Below are 19642 nucleotides of genomic sequence, written 5' to 3'. Positions count from 1 at the left end.
AATGATGTATTGTTTTTATCTGTACTATCAATAAAGTTCGTTTCGCCATTATGAGGGAAAAACCCACAAACGCCACCCAGAGGATTAATTGTGTGAATCATGGCGGGTTCGGTGTTTGATTTGAGACTTGGTGCAGAAATAAAACAAATGTTTACTGATCAAAAATATTTACGGTAAAGTTGATTATTATTTTTATTTATCTAAGTAAAGAAAGGACATCGTGAATAAGTGTATGTTTTGCTGGAGGTTTTAATATCGCCTCTTTTATATTTAGTTATTTATTTATGTATTTATATTTTTTATAACAATGGTAAAAACAGAAATGAGCGCTGAATTGATAGCGTGTTAATAAAAAACTAGTCTACATCTGTGGTGAGTGAGAGACAGGACTTTATACACCAGGGGATTAAAAAAGACGCACAATGACAGGAAATCGGTTGATTGGCACAGTGAAAATAAAAAATATTGACATTTAACCAAATCAATGGATTAAAATTAAAGTAACGAGCCGGTTTCGAAAATGTAAGAAGTAGAAAGTACAGATATTTGTGTAAAAATGTAATGAGTAAAAGTAAAAAGGAGTAAAGTACTGATACCAAAAAAATCTACTTAAGTACAGTAACGAAGTTACTCTGCTGACCATTTTCTGACTAGTGTGTATGGGCACAACTATGTCGAGGGACAGAGGAGCCAGGAGTGGCACAGAGGTCGAGGTTATAAAACCTGACTAAGGTCAGCACGGTGGAACAGCCCACAGCGTCACAGAGGTCTTGGAGGGAGACTCCAGCGGACAAAGGCTTAGAGGCTGCCACACTCTGGGTTGAGTGTACTCTGACCCCGAATGGAGTGGGGGGAACAAAGGGACTCGTAGGTGTCGATAATCCACCTGCTGGGTATCTGCTTATTAGAAGGAAGGCCTCTCCTCAGAGGGCCTTTGCAGACCAGCAGTTCTTCCGACTTACTCCAGGAACTCGTCCTATGGACGTAAGTATCCAGTGCAAGTGTGCAGTGCAGGACGCAGCCAGTTCAGTTATTCCTGGTCTGCAGCCTGAAACGGAGGAGGATAAAATGCCTGGAGCAGGTCATGGGACGACCGAGGGAACCCTGGGGATGTAACCCGCTCTAGAGTGTAGGAAGGCACTGGCCATGCCTGGAGTAAACGCCAAAAAAGAGGCGGCCACAGACAGGGCCTGTAGATCATCTACTCTCCTCAGAGAGCAGATAGCAGCAGAAACACAGTCTTGACTAAGAGATACCTTCATAAAGCCTCGACCACCGGCTGAAAGGAGGGCTGAGATAGAGCCTCCAGCACAATGGCCAGGTCCCACCCAGGCACTCTAGGTCACACCCGGAGGCCAGTGTCAGGCAGTAACCGGTAACTTTTTCCAGTAACTAATACTGTAACGCGTTACTTTTAAAAATAAAGTAACTTCGTTACCGTTACCGTATGGTGCGTTACCCGTTACTTTTTTAAATTAATTAATTTCGGCTGCAGTGTAGACTACAGCCTAACCTGTTTACAGCAGCGTCGCATTGTAGGATCGGTGGATGAACCACTGTAAACAGGAAGAAGACGCATTGTAGGATTGGTGGATTACCCTCTGTAAACACGAAGAAGACGCGCTGTGGGCGTGTCTCCGTTTATTCAGGTCTGTGCGGCAGTAATGGCGAGTCGAGGCGAGAGCAAGACGAGTTTCTCAAAGTGGAAATATGCTCATTATTTCACTTTAGTTGAGTATAAAGACAAAAACTTTTAAGTCAAATGTAAGCTGTGTCTTCCTGGTTTGAAGCTCGTATGTACTGCGATAAACAGCAACTCCAATCTGCCAAAGCTCCTTCAGAATCTACATGCCTCAACGAAGCTAGAAGCTAGAAGCTAACGCGGTGTTCTGTTGTAAATTGTTGATAGTTTTCATACTTCAGCTGTGAAAGGAAATTTTTTAAGAGCTCAACACAAGAGCAGAAGCCACTTTAGTTTTTGATTGTGAATATATTATTCAGCTTGTTTTGTTATTTATTTTAGAAATCCTTGTGATATTCAGTTTGTGCTGGTCTGACTTCAATAAAATAGTGTTTAAAAATGAATTTGTGTTTAAGTCAGTTTTGTGTTTGTGTAGACCATAACACATAAAAGGGCATTAATGGGAACATTAAAGAAGGTTCTTCAAAAAAGTAACTAAAAAGTTACTTTTAACAGTAACGCATTACTTTTTGGTGTAAGTAATCAACAAAGTAACTGAGTTACTTTTTGAATGAAGTAACGGGTAACTGTAACTAGTTACTATTTTTTAGTAATGAGCACAACACTGCCGAAGGCCTTAGCCTATATTAGAATAATTCTTATTTGTATAGCGCTTTTAACAATAAACATGGTTTAAAAGCAGCTTTACACAGATAATGTGGTGAAAAAATTAATAAGATGTTCTTTATAAGTGTTTGTCCCTGATAAGCAAGCTTGACTGTGGCAAGGAAAAACTCCCCCCGAGATGGCATAAGGAAGAAACCTTGAGAGGAACCAGACTCAAGAGAGAAACCATCCTCATCAGGGTTGCACCAAATGTCCGTTTATTACAGATAAACGATGTTGCCAGGTACAGTTATGGTGATCAGAAGCAAACTGTAGTCCTGAGTCAGTGTAGCAGACTGTTGACATTAACTAAAGTCCAAATCCATCCTCAAAGCTCCCGTTCTTACTCCGGAATTTCATGGAACCACCCAAGGCGTTTAAGAGAAACCATCCCAAGCTGCACAGAGTGGCCTCCAATAGAAGAGGACACTATCCAGAGGCAGGCCTGGATGAAGTGGGAAGATCTGTGGAGGGAGGAGTGGTCATGTTTAACTCAACCAAAAGAAAGAGAAGAGAAAGATAAAGAGAAGAGGAGAGAGAGAGAGAGAGAGAGAGAGAGAGAGAGAGAGAGAGAGAGAGAAGGGTGTAGTATTGTTGTATGAAAGTTAAAGACAGTGTAGTTGGGGACTCGCTATGGCAGCATAACTAAAAGGGAGAACCAGAAGGTAACACAGACATGAGGGAATTCTGAAATATTCTGAGATAAGAGACAACCCACCACACCACCTTCAACAAACCTGAGTAAACATGTGAGAGTAAGGGGACAACAGCATACAAATATCCCAGTTCACCAAACACTCTATATCCGTGATCCTTTCAGATCTGGAAGAAAAATCTACTGATAAAATAATTTAAGTAAATGTTTTCAGCCTTGACAGGAACACTGAGACTGTGTCTACATTTGTTCTTCAATTAATAAGACAAATACTTATTAGGTTTATTGACATGTTCATACAATCTTTGCATAGAAAATACTATTTTAGTGTTAGCCTGCTGTGATAACAACGAGTCTAAGGAGGCACGTATTACAAATGAACAGAAGAAGGATCATTTACATTTTTTTTTATAGAATAGGACAATCCTCTGATGTAGGCTTTACAAGTCTCCCACAACAGGGGCGAATTATTAATTGACCTTGAATTAACTGAACAAAAAATCTTGCATTCAGAACTAAGATATGAAATAAATTTAATATCTTTATGCAATAACGTGTTGAATCTCCGGTGCTTAATAAATGTTGAAGGTCTTCCCACTAACATATCCAGTATTAACATAGAATGATCAGAAACAACAGTATTATTTATAGTACAACTGGAGATATATTGCAAAATTGCACTAGGAACAAAAAGAAAATCATTCCTAGAATATGACTTATGGGAAGGGGAGTAAAATGTAAATTCTGTTTGCAGTGGGTTAAGAGTACACCAGACATCCGTGTAGCCCAACTCTTCATATAAACCAGATAAAGTTTTAGATTGCTCAGAGGGAGGGCAATTCGTAGAAGGGAGTCTATCCAACAAAGGATTCAACAAACAATTAAAATCCCCCCTATAATCACTGTGCCAGACACCAACAGATCTAAAAAAGACTAAGATAGAAGCTCAGGCGCAAAGCCCGGTGGGTAATACACATTCAAAAGGTTATCTCCTCTCTATTTAATAACCGTCCTAAAAACAACATAACAGCCTGTTACAGCCCGCAGTATTTTCCAGGTTGTATTGTATTTGTATGCAATGTATAATTGTGTGCAGGTGCCATCCCAAGACTCCAGTCCAGGTCTTCACTGCATTCCTGTGAACCAAAGCCACACCCTCTTCCCTTCTGATGACATCACCATGAGGCGGCCTATAAAGTCCAGGGGAAGCTGGGATTGCGAGCTCGCGTTGCTAGTTATGCTGGTGGTGTTATTCCCTGTGACTGACCTATGCCTGTTCTGACTCCGAGTTTGCCTGGCTCCATTTATGTACCTCACTCTCTTATAACGGTAAATATATGTACATATATATATTTGTTTTGTTCACCGGTAGTAGGGGTGTGGCTGCCATTTTTGTGTTGGGTGTGTTTGTTCCCTGTGTTTTGGTGAGGGAGTGAGGGAAGTGGTTTGTATTTCTTTTGGGTTTTATTTGGTAGGCAGTTAGTGTTTGTCAAAATAGTTTTTGTTTATTATTTCGGCCTTGTTCCACCCTGAAGTCTTTCCCGGTGCTTAGTGTTGTACATAATTCAATATACCTTCCGTTTACGATACGGTGTTTGTTTCCATTCCCCATCACTCTTTTACCAAATACACTTTAATCCACCTTGAAACAACTGAAAATACTGTATGTCATATTGTAGGTTCTTCAAAATAGCCACCTTTTGCTTAGATTACTGCTTTGCACACTCTTGGCATTCTCTTGATGCCTACTTTGAAGAACCTACAATATGACATATTTTCAGTTCACTTTTTTGTTATGTATATAATTCCACGTGTTAATTCATAGTTTTGATGCCTTTAGTGTGACTCTACAATTTTCATAGTCATGGAAATAAAGAAAACTCTTTGAATGAGCAGGTGTGTCCAAACTTTTGTCTGTACTGTATATATAATATATATAAGCTTTTGGTCTGTACTGTACGTACGTACGTACGTACATACATACATACATACCCCGTGCCTTTAATCACGCTGTGCGCCCCAACCCTAGACTGGGACGTAACAGCCTCGCTTATCTTTAACACTATTCAAAAGGTTATAATGTATATTTCTATTCACAAGGATGGCTACCTCTACTGCTAGTTGTAAAATAGGAAAAATAAATTTGACCAATCCACTTATGTCTAAGATTAGAGTGCTCCCTGTCGGTCTCCTGCAACAGGGCCAAATTTAATTATCCAATTGAAGACCTTCCAGATTTTAGGTTTACCATGCAAGCCCCTTACATTCCAGGTAGAAACTCCTAAATTGCTATTAACCATCCATACACAGTACATTCTGTTGCAATGAGGACACAAAGAAGAGACTGAAGATAAACTGAAGCCTTCTGTCCATACAACCCTTTGCACTGAGATTTCACATACAGTAAAGAAACACAAATATACAAAAAATATATAGACACATGCATTTCTGGGCAGTGGAACATACACTGGAATTGAGAAACCAAACATAACATCATCAGAAGATAATAACAACCATAAAACAGAAAAAAATCTGACTTACCCAAGAAAAAGAAAAAAAAGATAAGGGAGCATATTCCCTTCTCATAAAGAGAATTCAAGTCTCAAAGAACCATCCTTTCCATCCAGAAAATCCCGAACAGAACCCTTTCAAAAGCAACTCACTCAAGAAGTAAACAAGTTTACCAAGCTTACTCAGCAACAACTATAAGAAATAAATGAAGAATGCAAATTAGAGTGAAAGTTTCAAGTCTTTCATTCAGCTCTAATCCATGCACCGCAAGGCTTGGTTTAAACACCGCCATTTAAAAATCAGCCTCACCCTCACAAAGTTCCGGTAAATCATCCGACGCGGTCAGATAACAGTTCTTCTCGGTTTTTTTTTTTTTAAGCACAGGGCATTTTTGAAAAAGATTGTGGTCAAAAGGTTTCCAAAGACATAATACTACAATCGCATAACCAAAACGGTGGTGTTGCATCTCAAATAAATAAAAAAATATTTAAGTAATTAGCTGTTTGGTGCGGGAACTAAAGGAAATCGCTGCTACTCCCTGTCCGCCATCTTGTGCTCAACAAAGATTAATTTTTATTTGCGTTACTTGCACTACTGGAACTAACTGGACTGTACTAGCACAGCATCACTTTACTTTTTACTTACTTTGTTACACAAGCACATGGATACTTTAATGACAATCACATCACACTGAGTTACTTTAAACTGCACTTCTATCATACATATGTCATACATATCCATCCATCCCTTACGGTGGCCGAGAAGTGCCAAACACATTAACAAATTAGAAACCAAAATGACAAATGCAAAAACAAATGAACAAATCCGCAAATATGGCGACAATTCAGACAAAACCGCTCTTTAATTATCCAGTATGAAATATTATAACTTTGTTTCTTCTGTTATTTTGTTTTATTTATAGGTGCATTCATCGGAAAAAAATAGTTTAAAGTAAACGGAGAACTTTACAGATGTAAAAGAAACAAAGTTAAGATTTCATACTTCCTGTATATCTTGAATGACAGGTGTCTCGTCCAATGATCGCTAAGTGTTCCATTTACAAATATACCTACCTTTTCCGGTTTGTCTGAAATGTTGTGTTTTCGGAATTGTTAGTGTGTTTTGAATTTATTTTGTTTTTGGATTTATTAAGTTTTATGGATTGTCGGATTTGTTAGTGTTTTCTAATTTGTTAATTTGTTTTCTGATTTGTTAATGTGTTTTGCACTTCTCGGCCACCGTATGTGTATATAGCCAATGAACATAGACTAGTCTGTAACAGTGCTACCCAAAGCCCCACTTCAGCAGCACAGAATTGTTTTTTACTACTCGCCTCACACTACTTTGACATGTTTACAAGCTTTAGCTCCATACCGCCTTTTATGTAAGGTTTGTCTATTTTTGTCAGTTTGTAATTATTGTGCAGCAGCTTACGAACACTCGTTTGACTGATATTAAATCTTATTGCACTGTTTCAGCCCCAATTTAAGTGGTTAGAATTTTTTCATTTGAAGTTTCTTTATCCCAACCAATACAGTAAAATCTTATCGTACGATTAACTAATAGTACGAGCAACCTTGCTCGCAAAATTTTACCCTATTTTACGAGCAAATTTTGAAGGCGCGAGCAAACCCACGCTGCCGGTTCCCCGCTTTCGGCGGAGGGAAGCATCAGTCTCTTAGTTGATGAAATGGTGTCTCGTTCAGCAGATGTGGGATATCTGGTCACTAAAGTGGTGGCTGTGGATGTGGACTCTGGACAGAATGCCTGGCTCTCATATAAACTACACAAAGCGACAGACAGGGCGCTGTTTGAAGTGGGCTTACAGAATGGAGAAATCAGAACTGTGCATCAAGTCACTGATAAAGATGCTGTGAAACAGAAGCTCACTGTTGTAGTGGAGGACAACGGACAGCCTTCTCGTTCAGCTACAGTCAATGTTAACGTGGTGGTGGCGGACACTTTCCCTGAAGTGCTCTCCGAGTTCACTGACTTTACGCACGACAAGGAATATAACGAGAACCTGACTTTATATCTAGTCCTGGCCTTGGCTGTAGTTTCATTTCTCTTTATTACTTGTTTGGTTGTTATAATTTCGATCAAAATCTATCGATGGAGGCGATCTCGCATCTTCTATCAATCCCATCTGCCTTTTATTCCATATTACTCTCCACGTTACGCAGAGACCGCGGAAACAGGAACTATGCAGCACTTTAATAATTATAAACTATACGAAACTACTGAATACAGACAAAACGATTGTAAATCTGTTAGGCCCCGCAGTCAGAGAGTAGTGATTGTGGATTCCACCTCGATGGGAACAATCGGTAAAAAAAAAAAAATACTTGACTTCTCAGACCTCAGTGCAGAAGTAAGTACAATGCATTTTAATGTTTAATATTTAATAATTATTACCTTGCTTATTTTCACAATTGAATATTGTTGTATGCCTCAAGTTTATTCCAACAATCTTCATTAACTTACATATTTTGTTGGTTCATCGTTTGAACTCAGTGTGCCGCTGTTGGTCAAGGAACCTTTTTGAACACTATACAGTACAAGCTTTGGGTATGGCCGCTCCCCTTTGTTAGTGTGTGGACGCCAAGTCTGGGAAGGTGCTCCATCACAGTTCCCAGATATTTATTTATTTGTTATTTTATAATAAGAGATAATTGGCAATAATATATATATTTTTGTTTGTTTTTTGTTTTTGTCTACTCTACGTCGCAATCTTGGATTACCAACTAGATCTGCTTGGAGAGGCTAAATTAGAGGCTGCGCAATGAGGTGGCGAGTAATCTTATTTATTATGACTTTTACCTGCAGCCCGATTCACTGTCAAATTCGTTACTCTATTCCAGAGGAGCTGAAAAAAGGTTCACTTATTGGCAACATAGCACAAGATCTGGGACTCGATTTAAAAAGACTGCGGTCGGGTCGAGCCCGTATCGTGACCGGAGAGAGCATGCAGTATGTGGATCTAAAACCAGACAAAGGAACTCTAGTCGTAAAGGATAGAATAGATAGAGAACAGCTTTGTGGCGGAATCACACCCTGCAGCTTCAGTTTCGAGATCCTTCTAGAGAATCCAATTGAATTACATCAAGTTACAATTGAAGTTATTGATATAAATGACAATTCTCCTGTATTTCGAAAAAGTGAAATGAGCTTCGAAATAAGCGAGACGGCCACGCTTGGGTCACGATTCGTTTTAGCAACTGCAGAAGACCTGGATGTTGGCATTAATACTCTACAAAATTATGTATTGAGTCAAAACGACAATTTTGCTGTAAAGCAGCATTCTAATCCTGATGGCAGTAAATATGCTGAAATGGTGCTGCAAAAAGCATTAGATCGAGAGATTCAGCCTAAACTCTCTTTAAATCTGATTGCCGTCGATGGCGGAAATCCACAGAGGTCTGGTACTGTTAATATAGATGTTACAGTATTAGATGTTAATGATAACGCTCCGATATTTAATCAGACACAATACACAGCTACTGTGACCGAAAACGCTGCACCTGGCACTTACATAACGACACTAAATGCAACTGATGCAGACAGTGGTTCTAATGGTGAACTATCTTACTCATTTTCCGACCTAAAAGAACATTTAACAGAGATATTTCATGTTGATGGACACTCCGGCGTCATATCTGTCGCAGGAAATATTGATTATGAAAAGGATAAACGCTACGAGATTAGAGTCGAGGTAAAGGACCAGGGCGGCCTCACAGACGCAAGTAAGGTTATTATTGAAGTTTCTGACGTGAATGATAACAAACCTGTCATTAATGTTATGTCATTTTTGAATCCTATATCGGAGGATTCGCCTATAGGCACGACTATAGCCGTAATGCACGTTAAAGACGCTGATTCGGGAAGAAATGGACAGATTACTTGTACCGTAAATGAAAGGCTCCCTTTCAATATTAAATCAACTCTGTCAAATTACTATACTTTAGTGACTGGTGCATTACTGGACCGCGAAACAGTAAACGAATTTAATATTACTGTATCTGTGACGGATATTGGCTCGCCGCCGCTTTCAACCACGAAAACGTTCCATCTTCGAGTTTCTGACATTAATGACAACCCTCCAGAATTTGTTCAAAACGTGTATTATGCTACAGTGCCAGAAAATATGTCTCCTGGTACATCTATCATTACTGTTACTGCGCGCGATCGGGACTGGAATCAAAACGCCAGAGTGTCCTATGTTCTTCAGGAGACGCACAGCGGTGATGATTCTGTGTCCTCTTATGCATCTATTAACGCTGAGACAGGCGTCATACACGCAATTCGTCCTTTCGACTATGAACAGATTAAAGTGATTAGATTTGCAGTTAAAGCGCAAGACGGTGGTTCTCCTCCTCTATGTAACAACGCTACAGTTATCGTTTCAGTCCAGGACCAGAATGACAACGCGCCTCAGATTCTGTATCCAGTACAAACTGGTGGCTCTGTGGTGGCTGAAATGGTGCCTCGTTCAGCAGATGTGGGATATCTGGTCACTAAAGTGGTGGCTGTGGATGTGGACTCTGGACAGAATGCCTGGCTCTCATATAAACTACACAAAGCGACAGACAGGGCGCTGTTTGAAGTGGGCTTACAGAATGGAGAAATCAGAACTGTGCGCCAAGTCACTGATAAAGATGCTGTGAAACAGAAGCTCACTGTTGTAGTGGAGGACAACGGACAGCCTTCTCGTTCAGCTACAGTCAATGTTAACGTGGTGGTGGCGGACACTTTCCCTGAAGTGCTCTCCGAGTTCACTGACTTTACGCACGACAAGGAATATAACGAGAACCTGACTTTATATCTAGTCCTGGCCTTGGCTGTAGTTTCATTTCTCTTCATCGTGTCCATCATAGCTATAGTGTCAGTGAAATGCTACAGATGGAGACGTGAGCGGATGTTTTATAAATCCGGTGCCAATCTGCCAGTTATTCCTTATTATCCACCTCTTTACGCAGATGTAGGAGGAACAGGAACTTTACAGCATGTGTACAATTATGACGTTTACAGAACCACTGACTCTAGAAAGAGTGATTTGAAATACGCCAGACCTCCTACTGAGAGCATCATTAGTCTGGACAGCAGTGGAACACAGACACTGATCCATTCAAAGAGGGACAATCTCATTTGTGATTCTGAGCATCAGGTGAGTGTGTGAGTGAGTCGTATTCAAGTCGTATAACAAAATTGTGATGCCACAGAATGACGCACTTGGATTATTTTACAGAAAACATTTTATTTTATTGGCCAAAATGCAGGACCTCCAATCTTAATTCATTCATGCAGTTTAAAATACTGGCCAGACAGTGCCGCTGTTGGTCAGTGGGAAAATGCCAGGGAACTGGTTTCTAATGTATTAAATAGACTTGGATCCCACTGACTAGTCGGCGGCAAAAGACACGAAAGTGGATGTACACTTTTGGTGTTCATGTTTTTTTTTTTTTTTTTCGCTTTTTTTGCGTGTTTTTTTTTGTTTTTGAATTTGTGCAAAAGTGAGTTCTGATGCACATGTGGACATTTAGAAGCCTCGTCTGAACTTTGGGCTCTCTTTACTGGATTTACCTTGCTCAGAAAGATTAGATTAGATTAAACTTTGTCGTCGCACAAGTTACGGTACAAGTTAACGAAATGCAGTTAGCATTATATACAATGAAGGAAATATTGTATACATTGTTTATGAAGGTTGCATGTGCAAAATAATTGAGTGCCAAAATAATGCTTTGATATACAGTGTGTGAAACATTTGTGGTTATAGAGCAGTCTTCAGTATTACAGTGTGCATAAGGTGTATTATGTGCAGTGCAATCTACAGTAAGGTGACGCAGTGTATATAAATCAGTTCTGTGTGTGTGTGTGTGTGTGTGTGTCTGAGACGGGGACGTGTAAGTGAGGGGTGGAGGATCTCTTCTCTAACCGTGTTTGATGGGGACAAACCCCCAAAAATTGTGCGCTATAAAGACAAAAGTGGTTGTTCTTGGTGCCAATGACAGCGCTTCAGTTTTTTGTGAATATGTTTATCTTTAGCCGAAAACACTGCGAAAGTTTCAGTTATTTTGGAAGAAAGTGTTTGATAAGAGAAATAATTTTAGTTTTCTTAAAGCAGTGATAGCATATTAGACCTTTTTGATATTAATTGAGAGGGACAGGGGATATTTCAGTATATTTCAGTAAGAGGTTTATCGAATTGCATTTACATTTAAAAAATGACCTGGATATTAACCGTACATTACAATAATAGCTAGAGATGTACTATATGTCTAGTAATAACACCATAATGCTTAAAATAGAGGATTTGGATGACAACGCCCCTGTTTTCCTACATCACTCATACACTGGTTATGTGATAGAAAATAATTATTTCTGCCAAAAGAGTTTCTGCTTTGTCTTATATTTCTGTTAATACAGAGAGCAGGGATATTCTTGGTATTCAACAAAAGAGTTCGGAATTTGCTCAACAGCGCAAGACAGAGGAAACATATCGCTCAGTAGCAACGTGTGAAAATAATTATTCAGATAATTATGATAAAGGCTTTATATTAAAGATCTTAACGTGCTCTCTGTGCTTCATCATATTTTTGTTGCATTTCCAAATGGTAAATTAACTGTATTCAATGCAAGTAAAGAAATTATTGTTTCTCCAGCGTTTAAATGTGTGGAATTAGTGAAATTTTCGCCGTGCTGCTGTCCGTGGTACTGAAATGCAGATTGCTATGCCTATGCGTTGAAGCGAGAACCGATTGAAATTGCATAGCATATACCATTTTCTTTCTCTTTTGCTTAGTTTTTTCTGTCTGTTTTCAGTGCGCGGTTCGTTCCACGCTCTTTAGTCGAAATATAGTGCAACATTGTTTGATGTATATGCCATGGCATTGGCGGAGCTTGTGGATGTAGTTGCATTGTTGTCAAAACCAATAATAGACTAATTTACGTAAATGATTACAGGGAGCGCCCAGATCTTTACAGCTTCAAGATCTAGCATACAAACAGACAATACATAATTCATAATTCCGAACAGTTATTAAAGATGAGAAATTATGTCGGCGAATTAGCATTTTCTCTTGATAAACTGACAATCGTTTCAAAGAAAGTGATTAAGGTGTCTTTCATATCTGTACTGACATTTTAAATGCTACAAATAGTGACATAAGCAGATTATTGTAAACATTTAATTAATGATTATTGTTGAGAAAAGGCTACATTGGAGCATTGTGTGCTCTGAGAAATATCGCACACAAAGATAATCGTTAGTTTTGACGGAAGTGGAGCCCAAACAATCAAGTAAGCGCAGAGAGATCATAGTGCCACTCATAATATTGATCACCGGGAACTGAACGAGTTTATTTCAGGATATATTGTAAGCAGTATGGGGTATTTTCATTTTACTTTATAAAGTATTTGTTCTGCTTCAGTTTAAACAAGCATAGTAGTGTCCATGTCAGGATCATCTCCATTGAATTTTCTGTGCAATATTAATTCCGGAATCTAAGTGCCGCTCTTGGTTTATATGCCGGTTAAATAGATCCTCCCCTGCGTTCTGGCATTTTGCAGACTGTGTTTTTAATCACTTTCGAACCGCTATGCATAGAAAACCTCGGGTAGTGTTGTCTATCAATATTTTTTGATACTTCCTTTCAAAAAATTCAGTTTAACAAGTTATTTTTTTACAAGTCGACCTTCTTTTTGCTTCGGATAGAGTAAATGAAAAGGTTTAAAATATGGGCCTTCTTTGTTCTATCAACACCGGCAAACGCTTCTTGGCTTTGTGTCGTCGAGTGAATCTTATTTTTCTCTGTTTCTTTTTTGTGACCTTGGCGCACGGGCAGGTCCGTTATTCTATTCCCGAGGAGATGGACAAGGGGTCAGTGGTGGGAAATATCGTGCAAGATCTCGGTTTGGATGTAAAGAGATTGAAATCTGGTCGAGCTCGGATCTTTACGGAAGAAAGTCGTGAGTACATCGGTCTAAATTTGGACAAAGGCACTCTGATAGTGAGAGAGAGGATAGATAGAGAGGAGCTGTGCGCTCAAGTTTCTCCATGCTCTTTACATTTTCAGATCATTCTGGATAATCTAATGGAGTTGCATAGGATTGATGTAGAAATATTGGATATAAACGATCATGCTCCGGTTTTTGCAAAGAAAGAAATCAATATCGATATAAGTGAGGTTGCGCTGCCTGGTGCTCGATTTCCTTTAGACAATGCCCATGACCCCGATGTAGATTCAAATGCACTGCAGACATACACACTTAGTCCAAATGAATATTTTTCATTAAAGGACGTAACTGGGAACGATGGGATAAAATATGTCGAGATGGTTCTAAAAAGGTCTCTTGACAGAGAACAAGAAGAGATACACCGGTTAATTTTAACAGCCTTCGATGGAGGAAGCCCTCCGAAGTCTGGGACGGTCAAAATCACTGTACATGTTATGGATGCGAATGACAATGCTCCAGTATTTAGTCAGACTTTGTACAGAGCATCTCTGCCAGAAAATTCACCAAAGGGCAAATTTGTGGCAAGAGTGCATGCATCCGACAAAGACAAAGGAACAAATGGTAATGTGTCCTATTCTTTTTCCTCTAGCTCGGGAAAAGCAATAGAGTTATTTAGTGTTGATGCCTACACTGGTGATATCACAGTCAACGACGAGCTAGATTACGAGAAGACAAAGCAATTTCAATTAACAGTTGAAGCAACAGATAAAGGTGGTTTAAAGGATTCCTGCAACGTGGCTATTGAATTAATCGATGTTAACGACAATGCTCCTGTTATTAGTGTCATTTCTTTCTCTAATCCGGTCGCGGAAGACTCGCCTCCGGGGACAGTGATAGCAATTCTGAATGTGAAAGACGCAGATTCCGGAAAAAACGGACAAATAAAATGTTCTATTTCTCCAAATATGCCTTTTAAAATTAAACCATCTACCTTAAATTTTTACAGTTTAATAACTGATCAGGTTTTAGATAGAGAAATGATACACTTTTACAATATAACAATAATAGTTAGTGATGAAGGATCTCCATCATTCTCATCAAATAAAACACTAACTCTTAAAATATCGGATGTGAACGACAACGCCCCTGTGTTCCAGCGTCACTCATACACCGCTTATGTGATGGAAAATAATTCACCTGGAGTTTCTATATTTTCAGTAACAGCTACAGACAGAGACTCTGCTAATAATGCGCGCATTTCTTATTTTTTAGATGATATTAATGTAAACGGAGTTTCTGCTTCGTCTTATATTTCTGTTAACGCAGAGAGCGGGGAGATTCTTGCTATTCGATCTTTTGATTTCGAGCAAACAAAAGAGTTCAACATTCGCGTAAAAGCGCAGGACGGAGGAAACCCGCCGCTCAGTAGCAACGTGAGTGTGAAAATGATTATTCAGGACCAGAATGACAACGCGCCTCAGATTCTGTATCCAGTACAAACTGGTGGCTCTGTGGTGGCTGAAATGGTGCCTCGTTCAGCAGATGTGGGATATCTGGTCACTAAAGTGGTGGCTGTGGATGTGGACTCTGGACAGAATGCCTGGCTCTCATATAAACTACACAAAGCGACAGACAGGGCGCTGTTTGAAGTGGGCTTACAGAATGGAGAAATCAGAACTGTGCGCCAAGTCACTGATAAAGATGCTGTGAAACAGAAGCTCACTGTTGTAGTGGAGGACAACGGACAGCCTTCTCGTTCAGCTACAGTCAATGTTAACGTGGTGGTGGCGGACACTTTCCCTGAAGTGCTCTCCGAGTTCACTGACTTTACGCACGACAAGGAATATAACGAGAACCTGACTTTATATCTAGTCCTGGCCTTGGCTGTAGTTTCATTTCTCTTTATCGTGTCCATCATAGCTATAGTGTCAGTAAAATGCTACAGATGGAGACGTGAGCGGATGTTTTATAAATCCGGTGCCAATCTGCCAGTTATTCCTTATTATCCACCTCTTTACGCAGATGTAGGAGGAACAGGAACTTTACAGCATATGTACAATTATGATGCTTACAGAACCACTGACTCTAGAAAGAGTGATCTAAAATATGCCAGACCTCCTACTGAGAGATTCATTAATCAAGACAACACTGGAACACAAAAACGTCCGCATGCGGAGAAAAAACAAAGGGCAATTGACCCTGAAGACCAGGTAAGATGCATGATAGTCTCTATAGCATTCCTCGCTATTTTGTTGTGGATTTAATCAGTGACACATTTACCATGTTTTGGATTCCTAACACATCTGCTTCATGATCAAATATATTTCAACACAGTCTCACTGGATTTCGCGATATAGTCACAAACTTTAATCTATTAATTCGTGTTCAGGGACACGAATTTCCATTTTTTTTGTGTCGCTCATCACGAGTGCGTCCATACATAGCAACGTAGGCAGAGGATAATGACTAATGCTGGCAGAAATTCTAAACATAAACATTTTTCTCCATTTTTACCAGAGAATAAGGCAGAAAATATACGGTTATGGTTAGGGTAAGGGTTAGGGTTATACTATAATAAATGTGTGTCTAATATATGCAGTCTTCTTAATTAACAGAAATAATATATTTACTGTATTTTGACTGAAAGGAACCACTGAAGATGGTTTATAATAGCGAGTAGCTTACCAAATATAAAGCATTAAAAAAGGATAACATCGGAGATTAAACATTAAAAAATCTGTACAAACAAACGAACAGAAACAATACCGTGTCTGTGGTATCCAGTGGCTGAAAATTTGGTGGCGGCACCAAAAATACTTCCAATTGAAATACATTACATAGAAAGTCGTCCTCAGTGACACGATAAAAGAGGAAAATTCGTGTCTATGATCACTAATCAATAGATTACATTTCGTGACTATATCACGAAATGCTGTGAAACTGGTCTGAATATATCTTCTAATTGCTTTGTATTTTATTTCCTATGACATCGTTTTAGTGACAACATAAAAAAATAAAATATATATAAGATTAAGAGAATAAAGCTTTGAGCTCGCCGGTGTTTAACTCCTTCAGGGTCGTTTTTTCCCCACCATTGTCATAGTCTCTTAAGAAACATCATATCCTCGTCGAAAAGTAACCATCGAGATCATCCAGACTGCACAATAAAGGCAATTTCCGCAGTTGTCTACCTAACCGCTACATTGTGCTTCTACTAACACTATAACACTGCGCTGATGCGAGGTTGAAGTAGGATCTAAGCTAAAGTAAAATTTAACAAATCCTCTAATTCAATTTTACAGAGAAATGTTTCTTGCAATTCTGTGATTTTTCTCAAAATATTACTACTGTTACAACCCAGTCTGGGGTTAGGCCGCACAGAGCCTATCTCGGGATTCAAGAGAATGGACATCTTTATGGAAATAACACAAACCAGACACACACAAAGGTTTGCTACACAAGGTGTTGGTTTATTGATAAGACAGGTGGAATTATTTACATATATACACAACTGTACAATGGGCTTGTCTTTAGGGCAGGCCAAGGACAAAACAATAATAAAAAAATGTCTGAGTTTAGAAGCATCCTTACCGAAAAAAAAAAAAAAAAAACTAAAATACAAAAAACTTTCCTAACTCCCCACTACAAACACAGAACAAAAATCCCCACCACAAAGGAAATATTGGCCACGCCCCTACTGCCAGTGAACTAAATGTATATGTAGAATGGTGTGTGTATGTATGTATGTATGTGTGTGTGTGTGTATATATGTATGTATATATATATATATATATATATATATATATATATATATATATATATATGGCAAAAGGGCAAAACCAAGTTCAGGGTCAAAATACAGGCCAAAGTCGAAAATCCGAACAAACCTATACCACTAATCCAAACAACTCTACTACAACACCACACCACCAAGTCTACTACAACAACACAACAACTCAACTCCAAAAGCCCTTCCCGGTTGCGACTCTTCTTTAAATAGAGGCATCATTCATGAGTTCATCAATTGGAGGCGAGACCAAGGCAGGCTAGGGCAGGCAAGAAACTCCGGTTGGGAACAGGACCTGCACAAACACAACATACACAACAGAAAACAAGAACGGCAACATAAGGGTTGTAACACCATTTTATTCTGTAAATATTTTGACATTATTCTTGTCACTTTGACGTTATTCTCGTAGTGCTACAATTTTTATTATCGTACTGATACAATTTTTGTCACGTAATCTAAGAATTTTTTTGTTTTTAACATGGCATTAACACGGCCTCATACTTTTCAATATCAACTCATTCGTGTTTTAATAAATGAACAAGTGATCAAAGGTGAATTGCTTATTACATTTAAATAATAATGCGTTGAAATATATGTGAAACGTTTCTTTAAGCGCAAACTGTATATTACTGCGTTCTGGGATATTGTCGTTGTAATGTCTTTGTAGTTCTCAGAGTGACGCTGTTGGTCAGGATGTGTGCGTTGTGGTAGCTCATATAGAGGTCCACCCTTCTTTGGGGTATTACAAAGACTGCAGTTTTTTCATGTGTAGTTGTGTTTCAAACGCGTGCATAGATATCACACGACTACCAATTTTTCTCGGTTAGGAGTATTTAGCCATAAGGATGGATTGCAGCATTGAGAATATGGGTTTCTTTTGTTCTTTCTACTCCTTGAAACGTGGCTACTTCACTAGTTTTATTTTGTGGTTGATCAGGTTTCTGATTATTTTTCCCATTGTTGTGGCTATCGCGCAAGGACAGGTCCGTTATTCTATTCCCGAGGAGATGAACAAGGGATCAGTGGTGGGAAATATCATTCAAGATCTCGGTTTGGATGTGAAGAGACTGAAATCTGGTCGAGCTCGGATTTTTACGGAGGGCAGTCGTGAGTACATCGGTCTGAATGTAGACAAAGGCACTCTGATAGTGAGAGAGAGGATAGATAGAGAAGAGCTGTGCGCTCAAGTGTCTCCATGCTCTTTGCATTTTCAGATTATTCTAGACAATCCAATGGAGCTTCATCAAGTTGATATAGAAATTTTGGATATTAATGACCATGCTCCGGTTTTTGCGAGAAGAGAAATCAGTTTTCAAATTAGTGAAATGGCACTTTCTGGAGCTAAATTTGCTTTAGATAGCGCACATGACCCGGATGTAGGTGTCAATTCTCTCCAGAGATACACGCTTAATCCAGCAGATCATTTTACCTTGAAAGAACTGGCTGATAATGGTGTAAAGCATGTAGAAATGCTGTTGCAGAAATCTTTGGACAGAGAGAATCAAAAAGAGCATACGTTAACTTTAACAGCATTTGATGGCGGCAGCCCACAAAAATCGAGTACTATGAAAATAATTGTTACAGTTGTTGATGCCAACGATAATGCGCCTATCTTTACTATGCCGTTATATCGAAGTATCCTGCTAGAAAATTCACCGAAAGGCACGCATGTTGTAACAGTTTCTGCTAAAGATAAAGACCAAGGATCAAACGGTAAAGTGACTTATTCACTGTCGCAAAGCACAGGAAAGAATTTGGATTTATTTAGTATTGATTCTGAATCCGGTGATATAACTGTTATTGGGGAACTCGACTTCGAAAAAGCAAAACATTTTCAAATAAATATCGAAGCAACAGACAATGGCGGCTTGTCTGATTCATCTAAAGTGACGATTGAATTGCAGATGTTAATGATAACGCACCAATCATAAGTGTAATATCATTCTCCAATACAATTCCTGAAGACGCCATACCCGACACTGTCATTGCAATGCTGAACGTTAAAGATTTGGATTCTGGGAAAAATGGAAATATACAGTGTAACACAGATCAAAACGTACCATTCAAAATTAAACCGACCTCAAAAAATTTCTACAGATTAGTGACTGCGCAAAATTTAGATCGTGAGAAAATATCTGAATACAATATAACGATCACAGCTACAGATGAAGGATCTCCATCTTTATCTACTAATAAAACACTGAGGCTTAAAATTTCGGATGTGAACGACAACGCCCCTGTTTTCCAGCGTCACTCATACACCGCTTATGTGATGGAAAATAATTCACCTGGAGTTTCTATATTTTCAGTAACAGCTACAGACAGAGACTCTGCTAATAATGCGCGCATTTCCTATTTTTTAGATGATATTAATGTCAACGGAGTT

The 19642-nt window shown here is 39.0% G+C and overlaps 2 protein-coding genes across 5 annotated transcripts in view; both read left to right on the top strand.

Moving 5' to 3' along the window:
* Positions 1 to 8120: 8120 nt before the first annotated feature.
* LOC124392413 (protocadherin gamma-A11-like) overlaps positions 8121 to 19642 on the top strand; it is a 145865-nt gene continuing 134343 nt past the window's right edge. Inside the window, exon 1 of one of the 4 annotated variants that reach the window (XM_046859439.1) lies at positions 8121 to 10677. In XM_046859439.1, coding sequence (XP_046715395.1) covers positions 8296 to 10677 — 2382 coding nt within the window. In that variant the 5' untranslated portion in view covers positions 8121 to 8295. Of the gene's footprint in view, positions 10678 to 13119; positions 15677 to 19642 lie in introns of those variants that run through there. The other 3 variants (XM_046859443.1, XM_046859434.1, XM_046859442.1) reach the window with 3 other exon arrangements.
* On the top strand, positions 17960 to 19294 carry LOC124392424 (protocadherin gamma-A8-like). Its single transcript, XM_046859458.1, has one exon. It carries the CDS (start codon positions 18102 to 18104, stop codon positions 19185 to 19187), a length of 1086 nt encoding a protein of 361 aa, XP_046715414.1. The 5' UTR covers positions 17960 to 18101; the 3' UTR covers positions 19188 to 19294.

Source organism: Silurus meridionalis, chromosome 10 (genome assembly GCF_014805685.1).
Source record: "Silurus meridionalis isolate SWU-2019-XX chromosome 10, ASM1480568v1, whole genome shotgun sequence".
Lineage (NCBI taxonomy): Eukaryota > Metazoa > Chordata > Actinopteri > Siluriformes > Siluridae > Silurus > Silurus meridionalis.
The sequence above is the reverse complement of the archived record's forward strand: the minus strand, read 5'-3'. Positions and strand labels throughout refer to the sequence as shown.